Here is a 22,198-nt window from a genome sequence, read left to right as displayed (position 1 = left end):
AGGGTATGCCCAGACGTGGGTCCCGTGCTTCCCATGCCACTGGATTCAAGCTAGCGTGGCTGATGAGGGGTGAAACCCCGAAACCGGTCCCAGGATGCTTGTTTCCGGTCCAGTGAGGACCTGGCTTGGCAGTTCGGTCTGGACTGTTCCCATGAGGAACAGGGTCAAGACTGATTTGCATATGGCTGGGTCCAAACTGGGGTGGCATGGTGAGCAAAAGAACGATGGATTAAACCCAGATCTATGACTGGGGGTGAGTGTTTGACAATGTTCAGCATTCCGTCCATCACTTGTTGTTTTTGCTTTATCCTCACCTATAGTCTGGACAGGGCCACAATCATAGAGCTGTGTGCCCAATTGGAGTCTGATCTATTCTCGGCTATCCGTCACCCCACTGGGATCCCCCCTCTTGCGCAAGTGCTATCAGTGCTCCATTTCCTGACAACTGGCTCCTTCCAAGTGACACTGGGCTTGGCAGCAGGAATGTCTCAGCCAATGTTCTCAATAGTGCTAACCAGAATGTTGTCTGCCCTGATTAAACACATGTGCAGCTACATCGTTTTCCCCCAGGTGGAGGAATTGGCCATAGTGAAAGCTGATTTCTATGCAATGGGACATATCCCCAACATTATTGGGGCAATTGATGGAATACATATTGCATTTGTCCCCCACGGCAAAATGAATAGGTGTTCAGAAATCGAGAGAGCTTTCACTCTATGAATGTGCAGATGGTGTGCCTGGCGGACCAGTACATCTCCCACGTCAATGCAAAATACCCTGGGTCTGTGCATGATGCCTTTATCCTGAGGAATAGTAGCATCCCAAATGTGATGGCTCAACTCCAGAGGCACAAGGTGTGGCTAATAGGTGAGCCCTGGTTCCCACCCAGTGGGTGTTGGTGTATGGTGTGGGCCCTAAGGGTTAGTGTGTGGCTAACAGTTGTCCCTCCATATTTGCAGGTACCTCTGGTTACCCCAACCTCTCATGGCTACTGACCCCTGTGAGGAATCCGAGGAAAAGGGCAGAGGAACGTTACAATGAGGCACATGGGCGAACAAGAAGAATTATAAAGAGGCCCTTTTACCTCCTGAAGGCCAAGTTTCGTTGCCTCCATCTAACAGGTGGATCCCTGTGCTACTCACCCAAGAAGGTCTGCCAGATCATCGTGGCATGCTGTATGTTTCACAACCTTGCTTGCGTCGCCAGGTGCCTTTCCTGCAGGAGGAGGAGGCTGTAGATGGCCGTGTGGCAGCAGTGGACCCTGTGGACATTGAAAGTGAGGAGGCAGAGAATGAGGATGAGGACAACAGAAGTGCAATAATTCGTCAATACTTCCAATGACACACTGGTAGGACAGTGTAAATTCACATTTAATTGACAGTTTTGTGTTTGACATTGTCACTGGCAGGCTGTTTTTTCCACTTCTATGTCCACTCACTGTACCCTTTGGCATCTCTATTTGCAGATATTTGTGCCCCACTATCGCTCCTGGTGTGTTGACTGCAGCCAACTACAGGTCTTTCCTATGTATACATTACGGTACAGTTATGCCACTTATGCGTTGGAGCTGGCCCCCAAATTGGCACAGTTGTACAACGCTGCACGTGTGACGAAACAACTTCCGCATTCCACAGGAGAGGCCCTGATTGTCCCTCTACTCAAACCCAGTAAGCCGTAGGGCTTATAGACCCCCCTCCATGTTAAATTCAGACTACAAGATATTAAGCAGAATATTGGCGACTAGATTACTCCTGCACATGACTCGATTGGTACACCCCGACCAGGCGGGCTTTATTCCCTCCAGGAATACTGCCCAGAATATTCAGAGAGTTATGCATATTAAGGATACTATTGCCCCTCTGATGGCAGCGGCCGCTGTAATGGCTGTAGACATAGAAAAGGCATTCAACAGTCTCGAATGGGATTATTTATATGCAGTGCTAGTCCGTTTGGGGCTGGGTGAGGGCTTCGTCAACTGGACGAGGCTCTTATACACAAACCCAAAGGCTAGAGTCAGAATGGGTGTATCAGAGCAGTACTCATTGGAGAGGGGCACCAGGCAGGGCTGCCCCCTATCGCCGTTATTATTTGAAATGGCAATGGAGCCCTTAGCTGCCCAGGCTCGGACTGCCACCTGGTATTGGGGATTACTGCAGGGCACCAGGCGTCATACAATAGCATTATTTGCAGATGACTTGCTATTATTCTTACAGAACACTGATCGGGAGTTGGAGGAGGCCGAGACTCTGCTGGCTTTATTTGCCTGACTGACAGGTTTGAAAATCAATTGATAGAAATCTTACTTGTTTCCCTTGTCTGCGCGCAGCGATTCACCAGAGGAATTGGGGAATGTAACATGGAAGCCCCGGTGCATGCCATACCTGGGAGTTAAAATATATCATTCTAGATCTGACATATTAGAGGGTAACATCGGGGCGCTATTAGGGCCCTGAGGTCCAGCTCAGCTTTTTGGAGCTCGCTTCCGCTCTCAGTTGCTGGGCGGATAGCGGTCATTAAGATGGTGGCACTCCCACACCTGTTGTATTACTTTGTGGCCTTGTGGCCTTGCCGGTCTGGATCCTTGCGGCAATGTTCAGGAATTAGATTCTATGCTCACAGCGTTTATTTGGGGAAAAGGGAGATGCAGAGTGGCATTCACCAAGCTTAAGCGACTCCGGGCTGAGGGAGGGCTGGCGGTTCCTGATTTTGAGTCCTATTATTTGGCTGCTCAACTACAGTGGCTGACTCACTGGGTGGCGGAACGAGGGACTGGCGAGGGAGGTGATGACACTTTGACTCCCCCGGTGTCGTTGCTGGCAGGAGTGTTCTTTGGCCGCCCCGCCCTGGGCCCCAAGCTCTCGCTCGAGGTTGGGGTCCTCGGCCAGTGTTGGAGGCGCTGTCTTCGACGCTCCGGCTTGACTGTGCCATATGCACCGGAGATTCCAATTGCCTGGCTTCAATGGTTGCCCTGCACAAGGGACTGTTAGCCTGGGAGGAGGCTGGGGGCCTGCAGATGGGGGACCTTTACCGTGAGGGCAGTCTTCTGCCATTTGAGGACTTTTGGCAAGCTCATGATCTTTCGCAAGGCAAATTTCTGTTGCACCAAGTGATTACACACGCAATCTGAGCGCACTGGAAAATGGTGAATGGAGCACCTGCTCCCCATTGCCCAAGTATCTATCTATTAACTTCGGACGGGATTCAGAAGGCCGTCACAAATTTATACAGGGCAATCAATGCAGGTATACAAGGGCCCTTCGAGGAGCTGCAACGCAAATGGGAGGTAGATCTGGAGACCCAGATATCAGAAGGTGACTGGGACCAAATACTAGAAAGGGTACCGAAGATTTCCAGAAACGCTAGGTTTTAGCTCATACAATTTTATATCTTACACATAGCTTATCTTACTCTACAGAGACTGCAGGACCATCTCCGGATCCTAGATGCGAAGTGTCCCCGATACGGGACAGAGGCGCAAACTTCATACATATGCTTTGGTCTTGCCCTCTGCTGAAAGCATATTGGAACACAGTGGTGAGGGAAGTGGCGGATTTCATAGAACCTGATGTTGCTTGTACAGCTGCCCATTGCTTACTACATTGGTTCCCTCACACACCCAAGAACCGAGCAACTAGTAGGTTTCAGGATATCGCATTCATACTCGCTAAAAGAGAGTTGACGAAGAACTGGAAAAGCTTAGCTGGCCCTTATCTTCCCAACTGGAGGAGAGAACTAAAGAAATGGTCAGAGAGTAAAAGACTGGTCCTGCACATAGAGCTTGGGAAGGGTAGAGGTTCTCCTCAGTTGAAGGAGGCCTGGGATCAGCTTATTATTAAGCTGCTGGCTGAGACATTGCACCCCTGCACAGAAGGAGTAGAGCCAGCTTCTGTATCCACCGTTCGACGGGAGACATCACACAATAGTTTACCAGACGGCTAATGCTGGGAATAGGAAGCATGCCTGAACTCTTCAACCTGAGGGCACAGCAAAGTATATGGGAAAGCATGGGGGGGGAAGGACAATGATTAACATTAACACTGGGTGGCAAGGGGGGGGGTGGCAGGGACACGGGGGGAGTTAAGAGTTAAGAAGTTTATGCGTTATTTTATAGTTACACTCAATAGAGGTACCACATCATACATTTAGTTTCCTTAGACACCTGCACCTGATAGCCAGAGTACAGAATAGGTGTACAGTATCTGATGAAGCTGGGCCACTCTCTGTCAGTATGTTAAGACTGCGACACGTATGGTATACGATAATTGCCTAATGTACGATATTCATTTCCATGTGTGCTGTTAAGAATGTGGACACTTCTACATTCCATGTACTTGTATGATTGTAGTGAGAAACTAATAAAATCTGTAAAAAAAAATACATTACTGTACAGTTGAATTGCAATGTTTAAACTTTGTTAAATGAATACATACTTGAATCATTTGACATACTCCATACTTATATTTTTTCAAAGGGTGATTATTTAAGTGCTAAGAAGTAGTGGAATGGGCTGGGGTGATGATGGAGGAAAGTCCAGGATAGAGTCCAGTCTATTTGTATCACAGGTGCATTTTCCAAGGGGGCATAGGGAGGGGAGCAATGGCAGTTCAAGGTGGACAGTGTGACAGAGTGGGACACAAGGGTGACAATCAGGAGAGTTTTATTTCCTGGCAGGGTCTTGGCAATAGTCTCTGGCTTCTGCCTGGATCGCAGGTAATGTTTGCGGGGTGGTTCTCCTTCTGCATGGGGAGGGGTGCTGGTGGCCTGTTGGTCCTGTGGCGGGATCTCCTGTCCACTAGTGGCAGCGGAGGTGGAGGGCTGTTCATCGGTTTGGCTAGTGTCAAGGGTCCGGTGGTGTGCCACTGCCTCCCTCATAGTGTTGGCCATGTCTGCCAGCACCCCTGCAATGGAGAACAGTGTGGTGTTGATGTCCTTCAAGTCCTCCCTGATCACCAGGTACTGTCCCTCCTGCAGCCGCATGTTCTCCTGCAACTTGTCCAGTATCTGGCCCAGAGTATCCTGGGAATGTGTCAACACCAGAGCATTACGCGCTCTATTGGTGACTAGAATGCAAAAACCCAGCACTCTCTAAACACCGTAATTTATGCATTTTGCTGATCTGTTGTGGTCTAACCTTATGCATTGCAGAGTTCAATCCTGAAGACTGATTTTGAATATGCTTACAAATACTGTTCCTTTGCAATGTATTGTTGCAGGTTTTCAAAGTGTGTTAGGGTGTGGCCCTTCCAGGGTCTTCCAGAGACTTTCCCTGCAGCCTGCCTGGGCGTGGTTGTGGGCTGGGCCAAGACTCTATAAAAGAAGAGCCAGCCCAAATCCCAGTGCTCACTATTCAGAGGTCCCGGTGCAGAACAGCAGCTATTTCCAGAGATCCTGTCCCGGTGGCCTATTTGATTTGCCAGTCCTCTGCTTTTCATGCTTCATTGGTGAATCTTGTTCTTGGGCAGTAAGACGGTAGTTGGGTTTATTTCCCAACACCGTTTATTTTCAGAACTATCGTATTCTAGGGTCTAATTATTTATTTGATTAACATATTGCTTTGAGCTCAGAAATAGTGCACTTGAGTGTTTTGTAGTGTTTACATGGGAGTTTGTGAATCAGCAAGACGCGCGATTCGTTTTGTGGAAGTTTGGAAATTGTGTTTCATTGCGCGCTGTCATTTTTTAGCATATACATGGACGCTTACGAATCGGCAAGAGACGCGATTCGTTTTATGAAAATTTAGAACTTGTGTTTCATTACGCGCTACCATCTATTGACATTTACATGGAGGCTACGAATCGGCAAGATGTGCAATTCGATTCAAGATAATTAAAAAACTTATTGTTTATTGTGCGCAACCATTTCTTGACATTTACATGAAGGTTTACGAATCGGAAAAACAGACGTTTCGTTTCATGATGATTTAAACCTTGTTGTTTATCACGCGCTACCATTTCTTGACATTTTGCATGGTGGCATTCGAGTCAGTAGGACGTGTGATTTTCTCCTCAAGTTTATTTTATGTTGTTCATTGTATATTACTATTCTAGGACATTTGTTTGGTGTTATTCGAGTTGACAAGTGTGTGATTTATTTCTTGAACTCATATAGTATAAAGTCATTGAAACACAATTCTTTACTATATATAAATATATATATATATATATCTGTAAAGAGTGTAATCTGTGTTAAAAAAACATTTCAAGAAATACATTTCAAGAAAACACAAAAGGTCAGAGTTTCTAAATGCAATATTGTATGCTTCTATTATGCATGTTCTTTTTTCTGATTCATGCTTGAATAAGAAAGTTTTCATTTAATTCACCTTGATTCCATTACAGGTATCTGACCATCTTGAAACCTAGTCATTTTAAACTTCATTCTTAGATTGCTCATGTTTTCAGAATGACTATGCTTAAAACCTTAGTCTATTATTGATTTCAGGTCATATTGTGTGTTCTAACCTTTTTTTCTTACTATAGGTCTCCTTCCCAGCTGTTCCCTTCCTAATCCTCTCTTCCCCTCTTGAACTCTCTCAGCCTCTGTGATTTATCTATCAGAGTCTTGGAGCTGTTCAGTGGTGGACGTGTTGGGAACGTGCGCAGACCCCGAGGATCTGGTGACTCTGACAGAATGTTGGTATGCTCCCAGGATTGCGGTGAGTGCCTCCTGGAGAGCTGGTTCCCTGGGTCTGTCCTCCCACTGTCGCACAGCAGTCCTCCCAGCTTCCCTGTTGTCCTATGCCTCTGTCCCCTGAACCGTGTGCCCACTGCCACTGACCCCAGGTCCCTGATCATCCTGTGTTTGTGGGGTGGCCTGGGGTCCCTGTAGTGGTGGACACACTGCTGATTGATGTGTCTTGGGGACAGAGATATGGGCCCGCTGGGTGGGTGCTGTGGTGGTGGTTCCTGAGGGGGGAGGCTCTGTGGTGGTGTGTGACTGTGCCTGGGTAACCGACTGTCCGGAGATCCCTGATGGGCAAGGTTGGTCATCCATGTCCAGGTGAGCAGAGCTGCTGTCATCACTGTGGGCCTCTTTAGGGGGGGACTGGATGTTGCTGGCACCTCTTCTCTGGTGACATTGGCTGGGGTACCTGTGGGGATGTGAATGCAGTGTTATTGTTTCTGCGTGTGACATATTGTGCATGGGTGTGTTGCCCTCTATGGTTGTTGTTGCCTTGGCAGATTTGCCTTTGTGTGAGTTGCTGTTTGTTGGGCTAGGTGATTCTCTCCAGTGTGCATGCAGTGGTGATAGGTGTCCATGCAGGGCTGTGAGCGGCGTCCATGCATTGGTGTTGCATGCAGGGCTTGGTATTGGGATGAGTGGGTTGTGATGGTGGGGTATGTGGGAGGTGGTGAAATGATGGGAGTTAGGGTAAGGGTGTGGGTTTGTGATGGCATGCAGGTAGGGGGGTGATAGTAATAGAGATTTGACTTACCAGAGTCCAGTCCTCCTCCTACTCCTGCCAGGCCCCCAGGATGCATGATTGCCAAGACTTGCTCCTCCCATGTTGTTAGTTGTGGGGGAGGAGGTGGGGGTCCTCCGCCAGTCCTCTGTACAGCTAGATGGTGTCTTGCTGCCACGGAACGCACCTTCCCCCGTAGGTCGTTCCACCTGTTCCTGATGTCGTCCCTTGTTTTGGGGTACTGTCCCATGGCGTTGACCCGGTCCACGATCCTCCGCTATAGCTCCATCTTCCTAGCAATCGATGTCTGCTGCACCTGTGATCCAAATAGCTGTGGCTCTATCCAGATGATTTCCTCCACCATGACCCTTAACTCCTCCTCTGAGAACCTGGGGTGTTGTTGTGGTGCCATGGGTGTAGTGTGAGTGGTGTGACTGAGGGTGTGGGGTGATATGTTGGGGTGTGTGATGTAAGGTGCGTGGATGATGTATAGGTGATGATGTTATGTGGCTCTGGCTGTGTGAGTGCTCTTGCTTTATCTCTCTCTGGTGTGTTTTATAGTGGTGTGGGTGTGGTGTGTGTGTGGGTGTCAGGTGTGTGTAGTTTGAATTGTCCAATGTAGTGTAGTTTTGTTTGAGTGTGAGTATTCTGAGCGCAGCGGTATGTCCCGCCAATGATTTACTGCCATTGAATATCCGCTGCAGTGATTCGTGGGTCATAATGTAATGGGTATTGTTCTGTTAGCGTAACGGTGTGGGTTTGGATACCGCCAGTTTATTACTGACCTTTGGGCTGGCGGACTTGTGTGTGTGGTTGTATAATGACGGATTGGTATGTGTGTGGCATAATATGGTTGGCGGTTATCCACCGCAGCGGCGTTATGTTGCCGGCAGTCGGCATGGCGGTAAGTGGGATTTACCGTCAATGTCATAATGAGGGCCTAAGTATCTACGTTCTGCAGCCCTCCAAGGTGTAGGTAGTTGGTCAACATCTAAGACTAAGGGCCTGATTTAGGTCTAGGCGGAGGGAATACTTTGTCACAAATGTGACGGATATCCCGTCTTCATCTTCTTAGAACACAATTGGTTATTATTGGCATATTACACAGTGGCGGTTCCTACTGCGTAGTTACATTTAAGACTGTGTTTCCATAGGATATGTTTTTTTTAGTTTGTTAATAACTTTGGCACTCTTTGACTAATCCTAGTGAAACAAAAAAGTTTCATCCACCTCAGCTCCTTCCTGTGATCTGTCAAGGGGTGGTGGAGAGAAAGGGGTTTTCAATATCATGTTTCAGGTGCATTTTCCCATAGGAATTGTGAACAGGGCTACTACCAAAACACCTGAATTGAATGACACCAAATTTTGGAAAAAGCTAGATCTTTACATAGAAAGTGTGCTTTTTGTGATTTGGTGGAAATATTTTCAGTAATTTTGCAAAATTAAGGTTCAAAATATAGAGATATTTCAGATTGCAGTACCTTTGCGGTACTACGACAGAGTACTGTATCACTGCAAGGTCAAAACGTGCAGTTTGATTGGCTTGTCACAACATGCAGAGAAATGTTGCAGTTGCCATTTTAAGACTCAGAGACTCTGTCCCTTTATCCTAAAAGCAAATAAAAATAAAGGTTAAGTGGGCAGGGAAGGGATACACTGACCCCCTGAGCATTGTGGAAGGGGCCGCAGAGGGAATTTGTTTTTTGCGATTTTGTGGTCCTGTCGCAGTACTTACCACGGCTTCTGCAAAGGGACCGCAGGGCCACCAAAAAAAGTGTTGTGGTGTGGGTGGGGTTGTCTGTTGATTGCATACGTAGCACACAGATGTACAGAACTGCACTCTCACATTTAACACGCCCCCGCACACACCAGGACCTGCGGTAAAAACCCACACCACACATGGCCGAAGGCCGTGCACGGTGATGGGTCGCTGTCCCCGGAGGAGGTGGAAATGGTAATAGTATATTATATTATTATTATTTTACTATGAAAACCCTGGAAATTAATTAAAGAAAAATAAAGGCTAAAGTTACATTATATTGAGGTAAAAATCTCAATGAAAGCATAACATTTTAAACTCTAAAAATCACTGAAATTCACCAGTTATGAATAAATAAAGTTTGTACAACTAGCACACTCGCTATACATTGCTTGTGACCTCACATAGTACATCACTCATGATATGTTATATGATATCATTGATAACATCACTAATGACATCTGAAATTTCAGCATTAATGACATCACTGTGCACGGCGAATGTGCAAGTTATAGTGAAATGAAATTTCCATAGTTGTACTACTTGACTTCTAAGTCAAAAAAGGATGTGTACCGTTATATGGTGAGCGTGTTACAAAGATGTAAAACCAAAGTACATTGCACGCTTCAGACAGGTTTGAATTAAAACAATTTCAGATATGTTGCTCCTGTTTTCATGTACTAGGAGATGGCATCATCATTTGAAGGGTTGCATGCTTTTTACATAATATATGGTCATTTAAAAAAAGGAGCATTGTTTAACACACTCGAAAAATAAATGTTTGTACAGTTGACAAATGACCACTGTATTTTGACCATACAGAGAGCGTACCCAGGACTTGGGAGTTTGTGGAGGAGTCTCTGGAAGTGTTGCAGTTTCCATTCTTCTACAGCTGGCAAGTTGTGACTCACTTATTGAGCGTGAAGAGTTCTCCTGAGCTACGAGAGGCACACCAGAAGGTAAGAAGACAATGGCGGATAATATCCTTGGTCATGCACTAGAAGTGGGAAATTGCCATTCATTTGGGCCTCTGTAGATTTACTGTTCTTCTGTTCCGTAACCCACAATTGCATCAAGCTCTTTGAAACACATGAAAATATTGCCTTTGACTCACGGATAGGAACAGACTAGGTGGTCAAGTAGATGGTGACATAGATCGCTTTATTGTTGCAAAATAAGGAGGTAGTCCTTTGAAACACAGTGTTCTCAGGAATTTCCATCTAGATTCACTGAAGGATATTCTTTTAAAACATTGTGACAGAACGTGAGGTGTCACCTACCTCTGCAGCAACCACACATTTCCACTGGGAGTTGGGTTTGGAACCTACTATGTCCAAATTCATATCTTCCTTAAGGTCATCCTTCCAGTGCAGGTATTAGGGACCCCTGTGGGCTACACAGATTTGGTGAAACTATATAATTGTTATCATCATCAACATGGTAACCAGTAAGGAATTCTATGACATTCAGGTATTTACCTTCTCATTACGCAAACCACAGTCTAAAATGAAGGATAATTATAAACAGGTTCTTGCAGTAGATCCAGTTTCAAAGAATAAAATCACTTGTAAGGTTCAAGAAAGTCCTTCCCTAAAGCGCAGATCTTAAAGGATCTATTGGCTAGTAGTCTCTCTATGCCATCAAAAGAGGTTTTATGATGGAACCATGCATGCCGGAACAACGCATGCCTTAACAACACGTGAAGAACTACAACCTCGTCGTTTCCACGCATGCCTTTAACACACATACCTTTACAACAAATTTAGTTGTAAAAGCTTTCCTAGTAAAGGAATGTGTGGAAACGCATGCGAAACGTCATGCATGGTTCTGTCATGCAACCCCCCACCCGCCCTGAGGCCCAAAACTACCCCCAACCCTTATACCTAAACTACCCGACCCCCCCACCACCCTAAAAAAAACTATCCAAACCCCACACACCTTTAAACTAAAGTACCCCAATCCCCCACTTGCCCCGAACCCTAAAATAAAAACTACCCCGAACCCCCCACCTGCCTCATGAAACTAAACTACTCCGAGACACCCCACCTGTCCTGAGCCCTAAAAAAAAAACTATCCCAAACCCCCACCAGCTCCTAAAAAGTAAACTACCCTGACCTCCCACCTGCCCTGAACCCTAAAATAAACCTGACTCCGACCCCCACACAAAAAACTAAACTAACCCAACACCACACCCTCCCTCAGCCCTAAAACCTTCCCCTCCCTAATAAGTAAACTACCCCGACTCCCCACCTACCCTAAGCACTAAAACAAAATAAAAAACGATCCTGCCCCGCCATCCCTGCCCCTAAAAACTAAATTACTCTGACCCCCCTGTCACCCTGAGCCCTTAAAAAAAATACCCTGACCCTAAAAACTAAAGCACCACGACACCCCCTACCCACCCTAAGCCCTAAGTTCACCCCACCACTAAAAACTACCCACCAATCATGCCCCACCCCCACTTTCCTCACCACATCCTCTCCTGATCCTTCCTCCTCTTCTCTCCTCCCTCCTCCTGCCCTTCCTTAAACTTCCCCCCTTTAAAAATTAACTACCCTGCCCCCACCCTAAGCCGTAAATAATAACAAAATACCCAAACCCCCACTCCTGCCCCGTAAAAAGAAATAGCCCGACCTCCTCACCCTCAGCCCTTAACAAAATACCCAAACTCCCCACCCCTTAAAAAAAAATATCCTGTCCCGACCCACCACCCACCCCAATCCCTTAATCCACCCCCCACCCCTGCCCCACTTACCTCAATGCGTCCTCCGTGTCCTCTCCGGAACAACGCATGTTTTTTTCCATGCCATAATCACGCATATGCGTGGTTCAGCACATGCGTGTTTAGGGCACAGAAAAAGGTATGCGTTGTTCAGGCAAGCGTGGTTACGTCCTTAAGGATGCGTTGTTAAGGACGTTTCCCATCAAAAGAATGCCCACACACACATTGGGGTTCACCACTGCAGTGCTTGTAAAATCTGTAATTGTGCAGTTCACAAATGTGAATGCAAATTCAAACATTGCAACCAAAGCACTCTCTTTGTTCAAACATGTGTAGCACAGTCCATAGCTTAAGTCTTTTAGACCGGTCCGTCTTGTGTTGCAAGATCTTCTTTTATTATGAAAGTTCAATTCAATTCATATTCCCGTACATTTCTTCATTACAGTTGTTTATGCTTGACAGCCAAAACGTGTTTTGTCACAAAGTGACTTTATCAAGGCTGTGAGGTATAGAAATTAACATATGTATGAACCAAGTGTACATGGTGAGCACTGCCTGTTGTGTAAAGTGATTTCCCAACAAAAGACAGTGACATGCCTGCACCAAGTGTCGTATGGAAATGTGTAAAAAAGATAGTGCAACATGTGCACCCAGTATGTGTGTAGAAATCCTAATGTGGGAGATACAGTTCATACAAAGACAGATATAGGTAACTAGAGGTCAGAATAGAGAATACCTTAAGTTTCCATAAAAGGAAATGATTGAAAGAGAATAGTCAATAAGTCCACCATTAGTAGTTTTTATTGATATTATTACCTGATAATAAGTAGAAATGAAAAGATATCAGAGTCACTTTATATTGTACTGACCAATGAGTGGCTCGAAGGTCCAAAATAATTCTGTAATTGCGTCTATAGTTGTGCTCCATTAATTATCAAAGCTGGAAGAAAAATGTAGTGTAATCCAAAGAGGGTTGCTGGTAGGATGGTCTGTATAAGTAGAACTTTAACAGATCATGTGTTCAGGATTGTACATCAGAAAATATATTTGACACGAGCAGTGATGAGCCCAGTGTGCTGTAAATAAAATAAATGAATGATAAGTGAGCTAACACTAGAGAAATTCTGGCCGGTAAGTCAGAATGAGGTAATAACCATATAATATAAACCATATGCAAACTAGTCCTAAAAATATGGATGAATGAGAAGGGGGTACAAAGTGCCCAGCCCCCCAAAAAGAATTACATATTCAGGTATGTGGAAACTGAAACACACAACCATTGTGTGAATTATTCATAGCCAACAGCTAATAAAAAAGGAAATAGAATAATATAGTCGTAGTGTAAAAACATTATTAGAATTAGCCCATGTTTAGCCAAATGTTTTTAAGTACACAGAAGCACATGAGACCGTCCCACGATCATGACCTAGAAAAAATGATTATTTAACAGTGACTGGAGGTAATGCAAAACAAGGGAAAAACCCATAACAAAATGTGTATATAACACAGTTAGGACTCAATTTAATAGTACCTGCCAAATGAGGTGAGGTAATGATGAGTCCGGATAACTCATCTGTTTCTGCGGGTACATACATAGTGCCATGGCAATGGTAGTGAGGTCATAACACTATGCATAAAATCCTTCTTGTTTAAGAGCATGTGGTGTCACATAAGGAAAACCTTAAATCGCTTGGTTAATTGCTGTTGCCAAAAGTGCACACAGGAGGATGTGTTACTTACTGCGCCTCCTTCCACCCTGCATTTTTGGCCACGTGCTGTCGGGAATTCGAGTTTAGAACGGTTCCCGGAGTGGGTTTAAATGGGAGCTGATAAGTAATAGAAATGGGACAAACAGCCCACATCGTTAACTGCGGCCATCTTAGAATGGTGAAAGCTGTTCAAAAACTGAGGGGAGCAAATACTCGACTGGTTCAGCTCTGATATGACAGCCAGATGAGTATTTAAGCATGGATACTGATGGTGACATGAGGGGTAACTAACATGCATAGCACGTGTAATGTGGTGTTCGGAGTTCAAATAAGTATAGAGAACTAATCTAAGAAAAGAAGACCACAGATAATGGCGGCCATGTTAGTGTAGGAAATTCCTATGGAGAGTAAGTAAGGAGCAAGGAATTATACTATTATCAAGGAGACATGAAAGAAAGAAAAATGAATATGCTAATTAATAATCACCTAACGAAAAAGTAACAGGTGATATAGAAAAGTATTTAAACATTGATTACAATAGAGATATTGTACCCAGGTACCATGTGTAATATACAACAGGTGATACATGCAGGTGGGATATAAGGAAAGGAAGATGGGATGGGAAAGCGGATTTACAATTAAGAACCATGTATAGAAAATTCTTGGAAATAAGGATCAGACGAAACCCATGTGAAGTATATTACATACATAATATAAGGTCATTTTAACATATTTTAAAATGTCTGACATAATCAATAAGTGCTTATATAAAGTACCGTTATTTCCACATATTGTCATAAGAACACTCCACTTTCTTAGTGTTCCCAAACAGATCAATAATTAACTGTAAATGGACAATTAATGCAGTTGTCAATACTTGTGGCTGTGCTTGCCCATTTAGTGGCAAAGGACATAGGGGGTCATTCCGACCCCGGCGGTCAAGGACCGCCGGGGCCGGGGATGCGGGAGCACCGCCAACAGGCTGGCGGTGCCCCGCAGGGCATTCTGACCGCGGCGGTTTGGCCGCGGTCAGACAAGGAAAACCGGCAGTCTCCCGCCGGTTTTCCGCTGCCCTGGGAATCCCCCATGGCGGCGCAGCTTGCTGCGCCGCCATGGGGGATTCTGACACCCCATACCGCCATCCTGTTCCTGGCAGGTCGCCCGCCAGGAACAGGATGGCGGTATGGGGTGTTGTGGGGCCCCTGGGGGCCCACTTTGTATTTCAGTGTCTGCTATGCAGACACTGAAATACGCGACGTGTGCCACTGCACCCGTCGCACATACCCACTCCGCCGGCTCCATTCGGAGCCGGCTTCCTCGTGGGGAGGGGTTTCCCGCTGGGCTGGCGGGCGGCCTTCTGGCGGTCGCCCGCCAGCCCAGCGGGAAAGCCATAATGGCCTCCGCGGTCTTTCGACCGCGGAGCGGCCATATGGCGGCTCCCCCCATAGTCAGTTAGTCCAAAAACACATGTAGTTCCCTGCTATATTCAGTCCATATTCCACAGCCCGTAGTCTAGTAATCTATCTGGCTTCCTGTTTTCTTATTTTTTTTTCTCGATCCCCTGCCCTTGGGTGCCTGGGAACATGTGTAATGCCATGGAATTTGATGTTGAGGACTTCTGTATTGTGATGTATCATGTTGTAGTGAACAGCTATGGGATAGTTAGAGTTGACATTACGAATGGTTCTAATATGTTCCTGAATCCGCTCCTTGAGTGGACGGGTGGTACTGCCCACATATATCTTTCCACACACATAAGAGGTGCAATACACAGTAAATCTAGTGTTGCAGTAGATACATTCTCTTAGGTGATGTACTTCCTTGGTGTTGTAGGAGAATGTTAGCGTTTTGTTCAATGCAAACTGGCAAGAGATGCATCCCCCACATTTGTAGAAGCCCTTGGTTGAAAAGAAGATCGTGCAACACAAGATGGACTGGTCTGAAAGAATTATGCTATGGACTGTGCTACACATGTTTGAACAAGGAGAGTGCTTTGGTTGCAATGTTTGAATTTATTAGGTATTAATCATACATATTGCTACCTGTGGGTAACGGGGTAGACAACCGTTATAGCACGGTTATAGCTGGGTATAGCACCGTTGGTAGACACTCTGAAATAAGGGTAATCTACCTAGACACTATTGGACACTTATGGGAGGTGCATTCATTTTGCCATTGCTACCTTCTCTTTGCTAGATGTTTGCAAATGTGAATGTAAAGTATGTTTTAATGGAAAAAGTGTGTTTTGGTATCATCTCCAAGTTCATAACGTATGTATTTTGTCTACATATGTCAGTGCCCTTTTAGTCGCCTTCTTTCTAAGCAGTATATTTAGACATTTATGCCTATGTATTGCTAACTATATTCATTTCATTAAGAAATTCAATGATAATATGTCCTGCCTCCCAGCTTTTTGAAGGACATCAGAAGAAATAGGGAGTTGTAACTAAGACAGCTTGAATCCTTCATTATAATATAATCACGTTATCCACAAAGACGCCTGATGCTCAGAACTCTGATTAAGGTTTAGCCTGTTTTCGGAACTCCTGAGTTCATATTAACAGTGAATAAGTATACTGATATCTATGTACAAGTGTCATTATATAATGGTTAAGGTATTTGTAGCTAGAACAAGTGGTATATAAATGGTGTTTGTAGCTGACTTACATTCATTTAAGATGAAAAAGTGCATATTATGTATGCAATTGGGAGCTATTATGACCAGCATTCTAGTGCCATTTTTAGTTCTAGTTAAATCTAATATACCAGAGTGCATTTATATAGCTATATGGCTGATTATTTTAACTGAATATCACTTTAATGAGCGGCACATGATTTTAATTTGATGTATAGGAGCAATTTAATGGTTTAGTCATGTGACCTTGATAAAGCCTACAGATGTGGGCGAAATATTTGTTTGTGAGTGGATGCATTCATCCACTTTTTCAACTTTTGAGTACTGTGCACTTTCAAAATTATTTTTTTTTACATTGTTTATTTTTGTGGAGTTAAAGAGTTACACGAATTACCATTGACAAAAAAACTTTACATAGCAGTCTATTTTCATAAATCTTGTAATGGTGTAGAGTTGTATTTCCACAGAAAAGATGCAGCGATACCGCCCACAAATTGTATAGAGGCCCTTGGAACACAAAGTAGGCTTAGATATTGATTTTCAAATATTGACATTTTAACCTCTTTCACCTGTATGGAGCAGTGGCCTTTGCTTTTTCTTCCAAATATAAAACGAATGTAGTTTTCAAAATACTTTAATTATAGAGCGCACTGGTACCTAAAGCATTCATGGTGCTAAATTAGTCAATGTAACATGGTCAACGACAACTAATATTTATACTTTGCAGTTTTTCGTCAATGTTTCTTTTTTATTTTATAACTCACATATACGTTTGTATTTTTTGTGTGATTGTACTGCAAGTCGGTTAAACTATGATGGTAAGAACTGGGGCCCATATTTATGGGGTTTTGGCTAAGGGCAGCGCAGTAAATCAGTAAGCTGCACTGCCCTGCGTCAAAGTGAAAGGGCAGGAATGCACCACATCTATAGCATATGGTTCACTCCTGTCCTTTCACCCTGCGCTGGTCCCGTTTCAGCAGCCAAGCACCAAAGAAAGCACCTCTGAGTTGTAGGCTAGATTGTGTTTCGTGCAGGAAGGGTCACCTTCCTGCACGAAAAACAATCCTGGGAGGCTTTTTCCTCTTTTTATGTGTGCTGCAGCACACTTAGAAAGAGAAAAAATGAGGAGAAATAAAGATATTTTTCCTTGTTGCACCTTCCTGGGGAGCCGTAAGGTTTTGACGCATGCCCAGGTTTACATGGCCTTGTAAATCTGGGGATGCATCAAAGTCCATGCGTGTTGCATGGGAACACCCCCGCCACAGCACCCATGGAACATCACCCTGATGCAGAGTATGGCAAAGCAGCGATTTGTGCTGCCTTGCCTTACTCCATATCACTGAGGTCATTGAAAGCCACGCAAAGTGGCTTTGTGTGGCCTCATAAATATGGTTGAGAGGTTTGCATCACTGCTGCATCACTAAAAGTGATGCAACTGCAGTGCAAGCCTCTCATAAATACTCCCCTAGTTTTTTTCTGGATCACACCTCTCATCTCTAACTTCCTAAGATAACTATTGATTGATCTGTGATTGGGCAGAGCTATTTCACAGTAATTGAGTGATATGATTGAACATTTTATTCAGGTGTTCAAAGATAGAAACAGAAGTTAAACTGAAAGGACTTCTCTGATTCCAATGATAACAAGTTGCAATCCAGCCTATTGAAAGAAGAAAACATTGTGAGTAGAGGATACTGACCCTTTCTAGAGATAGCCACATTGATCTATCAATGATGCCTGCAACAAGGCCAGATTTTCAATTCCAAATGTTTTTTAATGAAAGTAATGACTACTATGAAGATTTTAAAGGCTCAGTTCACAGTGGAGGTGGAAATCCCACATGTGTAGGTAGAAATTCTGATGCCTAACTTTATTGAAAGAAACCTGAGGAGCAAACAATTACATTTTTATACCTGTGATACAAAAGAATAGTTGATTAGAGATTATGGGCCTGATTACGAGTTTGGCAGTCGGACCGCCAGACCACCAAGACAGTGGTCCCATAAAGACCACTGCACCAGCGGTCTCCAGACTGCTGTATTATGATGTATGTAGGCTGATCCACCGACCACCAAACCAAATGGCTGCCTGCCAGCTGCACGGCGGCCTGCAATCTTGGCAGTGCGCAGTTTGTTGCTGTTATGGCCGCATGGAACTGCCAAGCCCATTACAAAAACAGAGTCGACATGGCGATCTCCTTGTGGTGGTCAGCTGACGGTGGTCGACCACCAGGGTAAGCATTCAGCAAGTGCCCATTGGACGGATTAAAAAACGACACAGTTGACATATATTTTCACATTGGACACACCTGCAAAACACACTAAAACACACCACTTTCCTGACCATGATCCTTTGCCTCTCCACTGCAAGAAAGAGACCAGAGCCCACCGTTTTTCACATCATTAACAGATAAGGCACTCGTTTTTTCAATATCCCATTCAACAACTTTCACATACTTTTGTCCATTTACTCTGTATCATTTTTTTTAAAAAGTAAGTCCCTGCCACCCACTCCATTTTACACCCCTGTCACGTCCCAAACATCCCTGTTTTTCTGACGATGAATTGAGAGTTCTGGTGGATGAAATCATAAGAGTAGCGCCACAATTGCTTGGAGCCCAAATCCAGTATACTCTGCTCAGTAGGAAAATGGAAATGTGGCAAAGGATAGTTAACAGAGTGAATGCTGTAGGCACCACCCTGCGCACAAAGTAGGACATTAGGAAGAGGTGGCAGGACCGGAGGGGGAAGGTGCATGCCCTTGGCCTCCAGGCAACATATGGATGCCAATCAGACTGGTGGTGGTCCTCCCAGTGCCCCAATACAACTCTTTCCCTGGGAGGAGAAAGGTCTTGGCCATCCTGCATCCTAAGGGCTTGACAGGAATACCTGGGGGAGTCGAGTCTGGTAAATTACAACACAGAAAACTGTCACAAGTCTTCAATTCCCTGCATGCTCACATCTCACCTTTTGCCACTGTGTTGTTCATCTACTTTCCCAACATTCAATACCCAGAGTAGCAGAGATGTAAGCTTGTCGACGTGCATTGTCGTACATAACATCACATGTATCATCACATTACATGCAATATGTTGGAATGGGGTCAACATCAAAAGATCATCCCAGGCAACATGTAAATGTATGGGCCAACCTAACTGCAGTGTGGCAACAGATATATAAGACTAAACATTTGTCAAGTGTTGGGAAAGTACAGCGAGTGACATGATTACAACTACCAGGAGGCCCTGTTTCTGTACCCCTAACCAACAGGCCTTGCTGCACTTGTCCAAATACGCCTGTGTGCCATCTCGCAAATGATGGACCCTCTTCTAGGAGTTTAGCATTTGAATAGTACAGGGAGGCAGCAAGTGACATGAATACAACTACCAGGAGGCCAATTTCCTATACCTCTAGCCAACAGGCCTTCCTGCACTTCTCCAAATAGACCGGTGTGCCATCTCTCAAATGATGTACCCTCCCCTGGGAGTTTAGCATTTGTGTAGTGTGGGTAGGCAGCAAGTGACATGCCTGCAGATACCCGAAGGTCTTGTTTCTGTACCTCTAACCAACAGGACTTTCTGCACTTATACAAATACACTTGTGTGCCATCTCTCAAATGATGTACACTTACATGAGAGTTTAGCATTTTTGTACTGTGGGGAGGAAGCAAGTGAGATGGCTGCAACTACCAGGAGGCACTGTTTCTGTACCTCCAACCTACAGGCTTCCTGCACTTGTCCAAATATGCCTGTGTGCCATCTCTCAATTGATGGACCCTCTCCTGGGAGTTTAGCATTTATTTAAATAGTGCAAGGAGACAGCAAGTGACATGACTATAGCTACCAGGAGGCTAATTTCCTATACATCTAACCAACAGGCCTTCCTGCACCTATCCAAATAGACCCATGTGCCATCTCTCATACGATGTACCCTCCCCTGGGAGTATAGCATTTGTGTAGTATGGGGTCTCAGCAAGTGACATGACTGCAACTAGCAGGGGGCCCTGTTTCTGTACCTCTGACCAACAGGCCTTTCTTCACTTGTCCAAATACACCTGTGTGCCCTCTGTCAAATGATGTTCACTCACATGGGAGTGAGCAATCTACATATCATGCTGAACTCAGAGGTTAGTCTGTCTACCTAGCTTGCTCTTGTCCTGGTGCCCCAAAATGAAACTATTGTATACAGAAATTACACCTTCCCAAGTGTGTTCATCAAGCATTCCTAAGGCGTTAAGCTGCTTCATCAGATTGGTAGTGGCAGTTAACACACTGACCCAGCATGCTCATACGATGGCTACAGCTAAATATCACAAAGTTGTGTGTTCATCTGTAGCTCACACAATTAGGCCTTGGAATGGTGTAATACACATGTCTCCTCTCCACTGTGTTGGCTTACCTGTTTCTAAGATGTCATGTTCATTCCCTCATCTAGAGTGCAACTGATCACCACATCAAATGAGCTTCTTGAGTCTAATAATTTCTGAAAGCTTCACACATCATGTCAACAACTTCAGTACAATGGTAACATAGCACAATCAGCAAACCTACCGCTTGAGTGTCCAAGATCTCTACTTATAGTAACACAAAACCTTTGGATGTAGATTCCACACTTCAACCAATAACAATGTACTCTATTTCTCAACAGGTCGAGCTGGCACAGCACCTGGCCAGACATTGTCCACCGAACAGACTTCCAACCCACCTCTGGATGAACCCCTCAGTGATGACAACACTCCTGGACACGTGGACGTGGATGACGGTCCTGGCCCATCTGGGCATCCTGGTCAGACAGCAACAGTGAGCCTCACTGTGCCCACAACAACACCTCCCACCCAAGTTGCTTCAACATCACAGATAACAATGTGCCCCTAACCTGTGTACCTAGCACAGTTGCTACTATCTTGTCCCTCCTCAGTCCTGAATCCTGAGGTGCAAATCAACTCTCCTGCGACTGAGGGTCTAGGACCCAGTTGCAGAGGTCTACCTGTACCAGAGGCGCAGGCTCATAGAGGTAGGGTATGTGGGAAGGATGCTGTGGGCCAACAGAGAGAGGCCATTGGAGCCACTCATGACCAGGATACCATCAGCCAAGTCTTGGGGGTCTATCATGAGTCCCAAGGCATGATAGGCCAGGTGCTGTCTGAACTCCTAGAAACCAAGCAGCTGCAGAGGAACATGAACCAACATATGGAGGCCCATAAGTCCAACATGGGCACCCTAACAGGGCCGATGAGCAACATCCATACAATCCTGAGCAGGGCTTTCCCCCCAACATCTACCCCGTCCTGTGGGCCAACTACATCAAGCCCAAGTACATCTGTGGCAGGCACAGGAAGGAAGCCCCTGCCAGAGGACCAACCACCCTCAGACACCCCTGCCTCTGCAGCAGCTGAACCCCACCCCGTCCTCGCAAGCGGGGACATCCATTTAAAAATCCAGGAGGTGCAGATGGCGAGACACCCACCACTGCCAGCAAGAAACCTCATCCTTAATGTCCTCCTTCGTGTGTCACACATTCACTTTGTGGGCTGATCCTGAACCCCATCCATTTCTGATGGAAAAGTACTCTGGACTTTGGAATTCTGATGGTGTGGCACCTACTCCTATGATTTTATTCACCATGACTAACCCCTTCACTTTCCATTTATGTTACTTTTTGCCACAAGTTTGTTTTCACCCTTAACACTGTAATAAATTCACAAGTCAGAACCCCATTGTCTGCTATCTTAAATTTCACATTTAGCAAAGTAGTTATGTAAGAACTTGTGAACCAGACAATGAAAAAACAAGCTACTTGTTAAAGCAGAGATATGTTGCATGCACACAATGTCCAGCTCAGAATTACAAACACTCCACACAAACACATACATACAAGTGTCTTGCCAAAGAAGAAAATGTATTACATTGTTCAGCTCATAGGATGTAAATACATATCATGAGTCCCAAGGCATGATAGGCCAGCTGCTGTCT

At 45.0% G+C, this 22,198-nt stretch overlaps 1 protein-coding gene across 1 annotated transcript in view; it reads left to right on the top strand.

Moving 5' to 3' along the window:
* Nucleotides 1–21,932, top strand: part of LOC138261206 (uncharacterized) — an 86,010-nt gene extending 64,078 nt beyond the window's left edge. Inside the window, exons 4-5 of the mRNA XM_069209957.1 lie at nt 9,984–10,120; nt 20,874–21,932. Of these exons, the coding sequence (XP_069066058.1) occupies nt 9,984–10,120; nt 20,874–21,029 (293 nt within the window). The 3' untranslated portion in view covers nt 21,030–21,932. The remainder of the gene's footprint in view (nt 1–9,983; nt 10,121–20,873) is intronic.
* Nucleotides 21,933–22,198: the final 266 nt, after the last annotated feature.

The sequence above is a fragment of the Pleurodeles waltl genome, chromosome 10 (assembly GCF_031143425.1).
Source record: "Pleurodeles waltl isolate 20211129_DDA chromosome 10, aPleWal1.hap1.20221129, whole genome shotgun sequence".
Taxonomy (NCBI): domain Eukaryota; kingdom Metazoa; phylum Chordata; class Amphibia; order Caudata; family Salamandridae; genus Pleurodeles; species Pleurodeles waltl.
The sequence above is the reverse complement of the archived record's forward strand: the minus strand, read 5'-3'. Positions and strand labels throughout refer to the sequence as shown.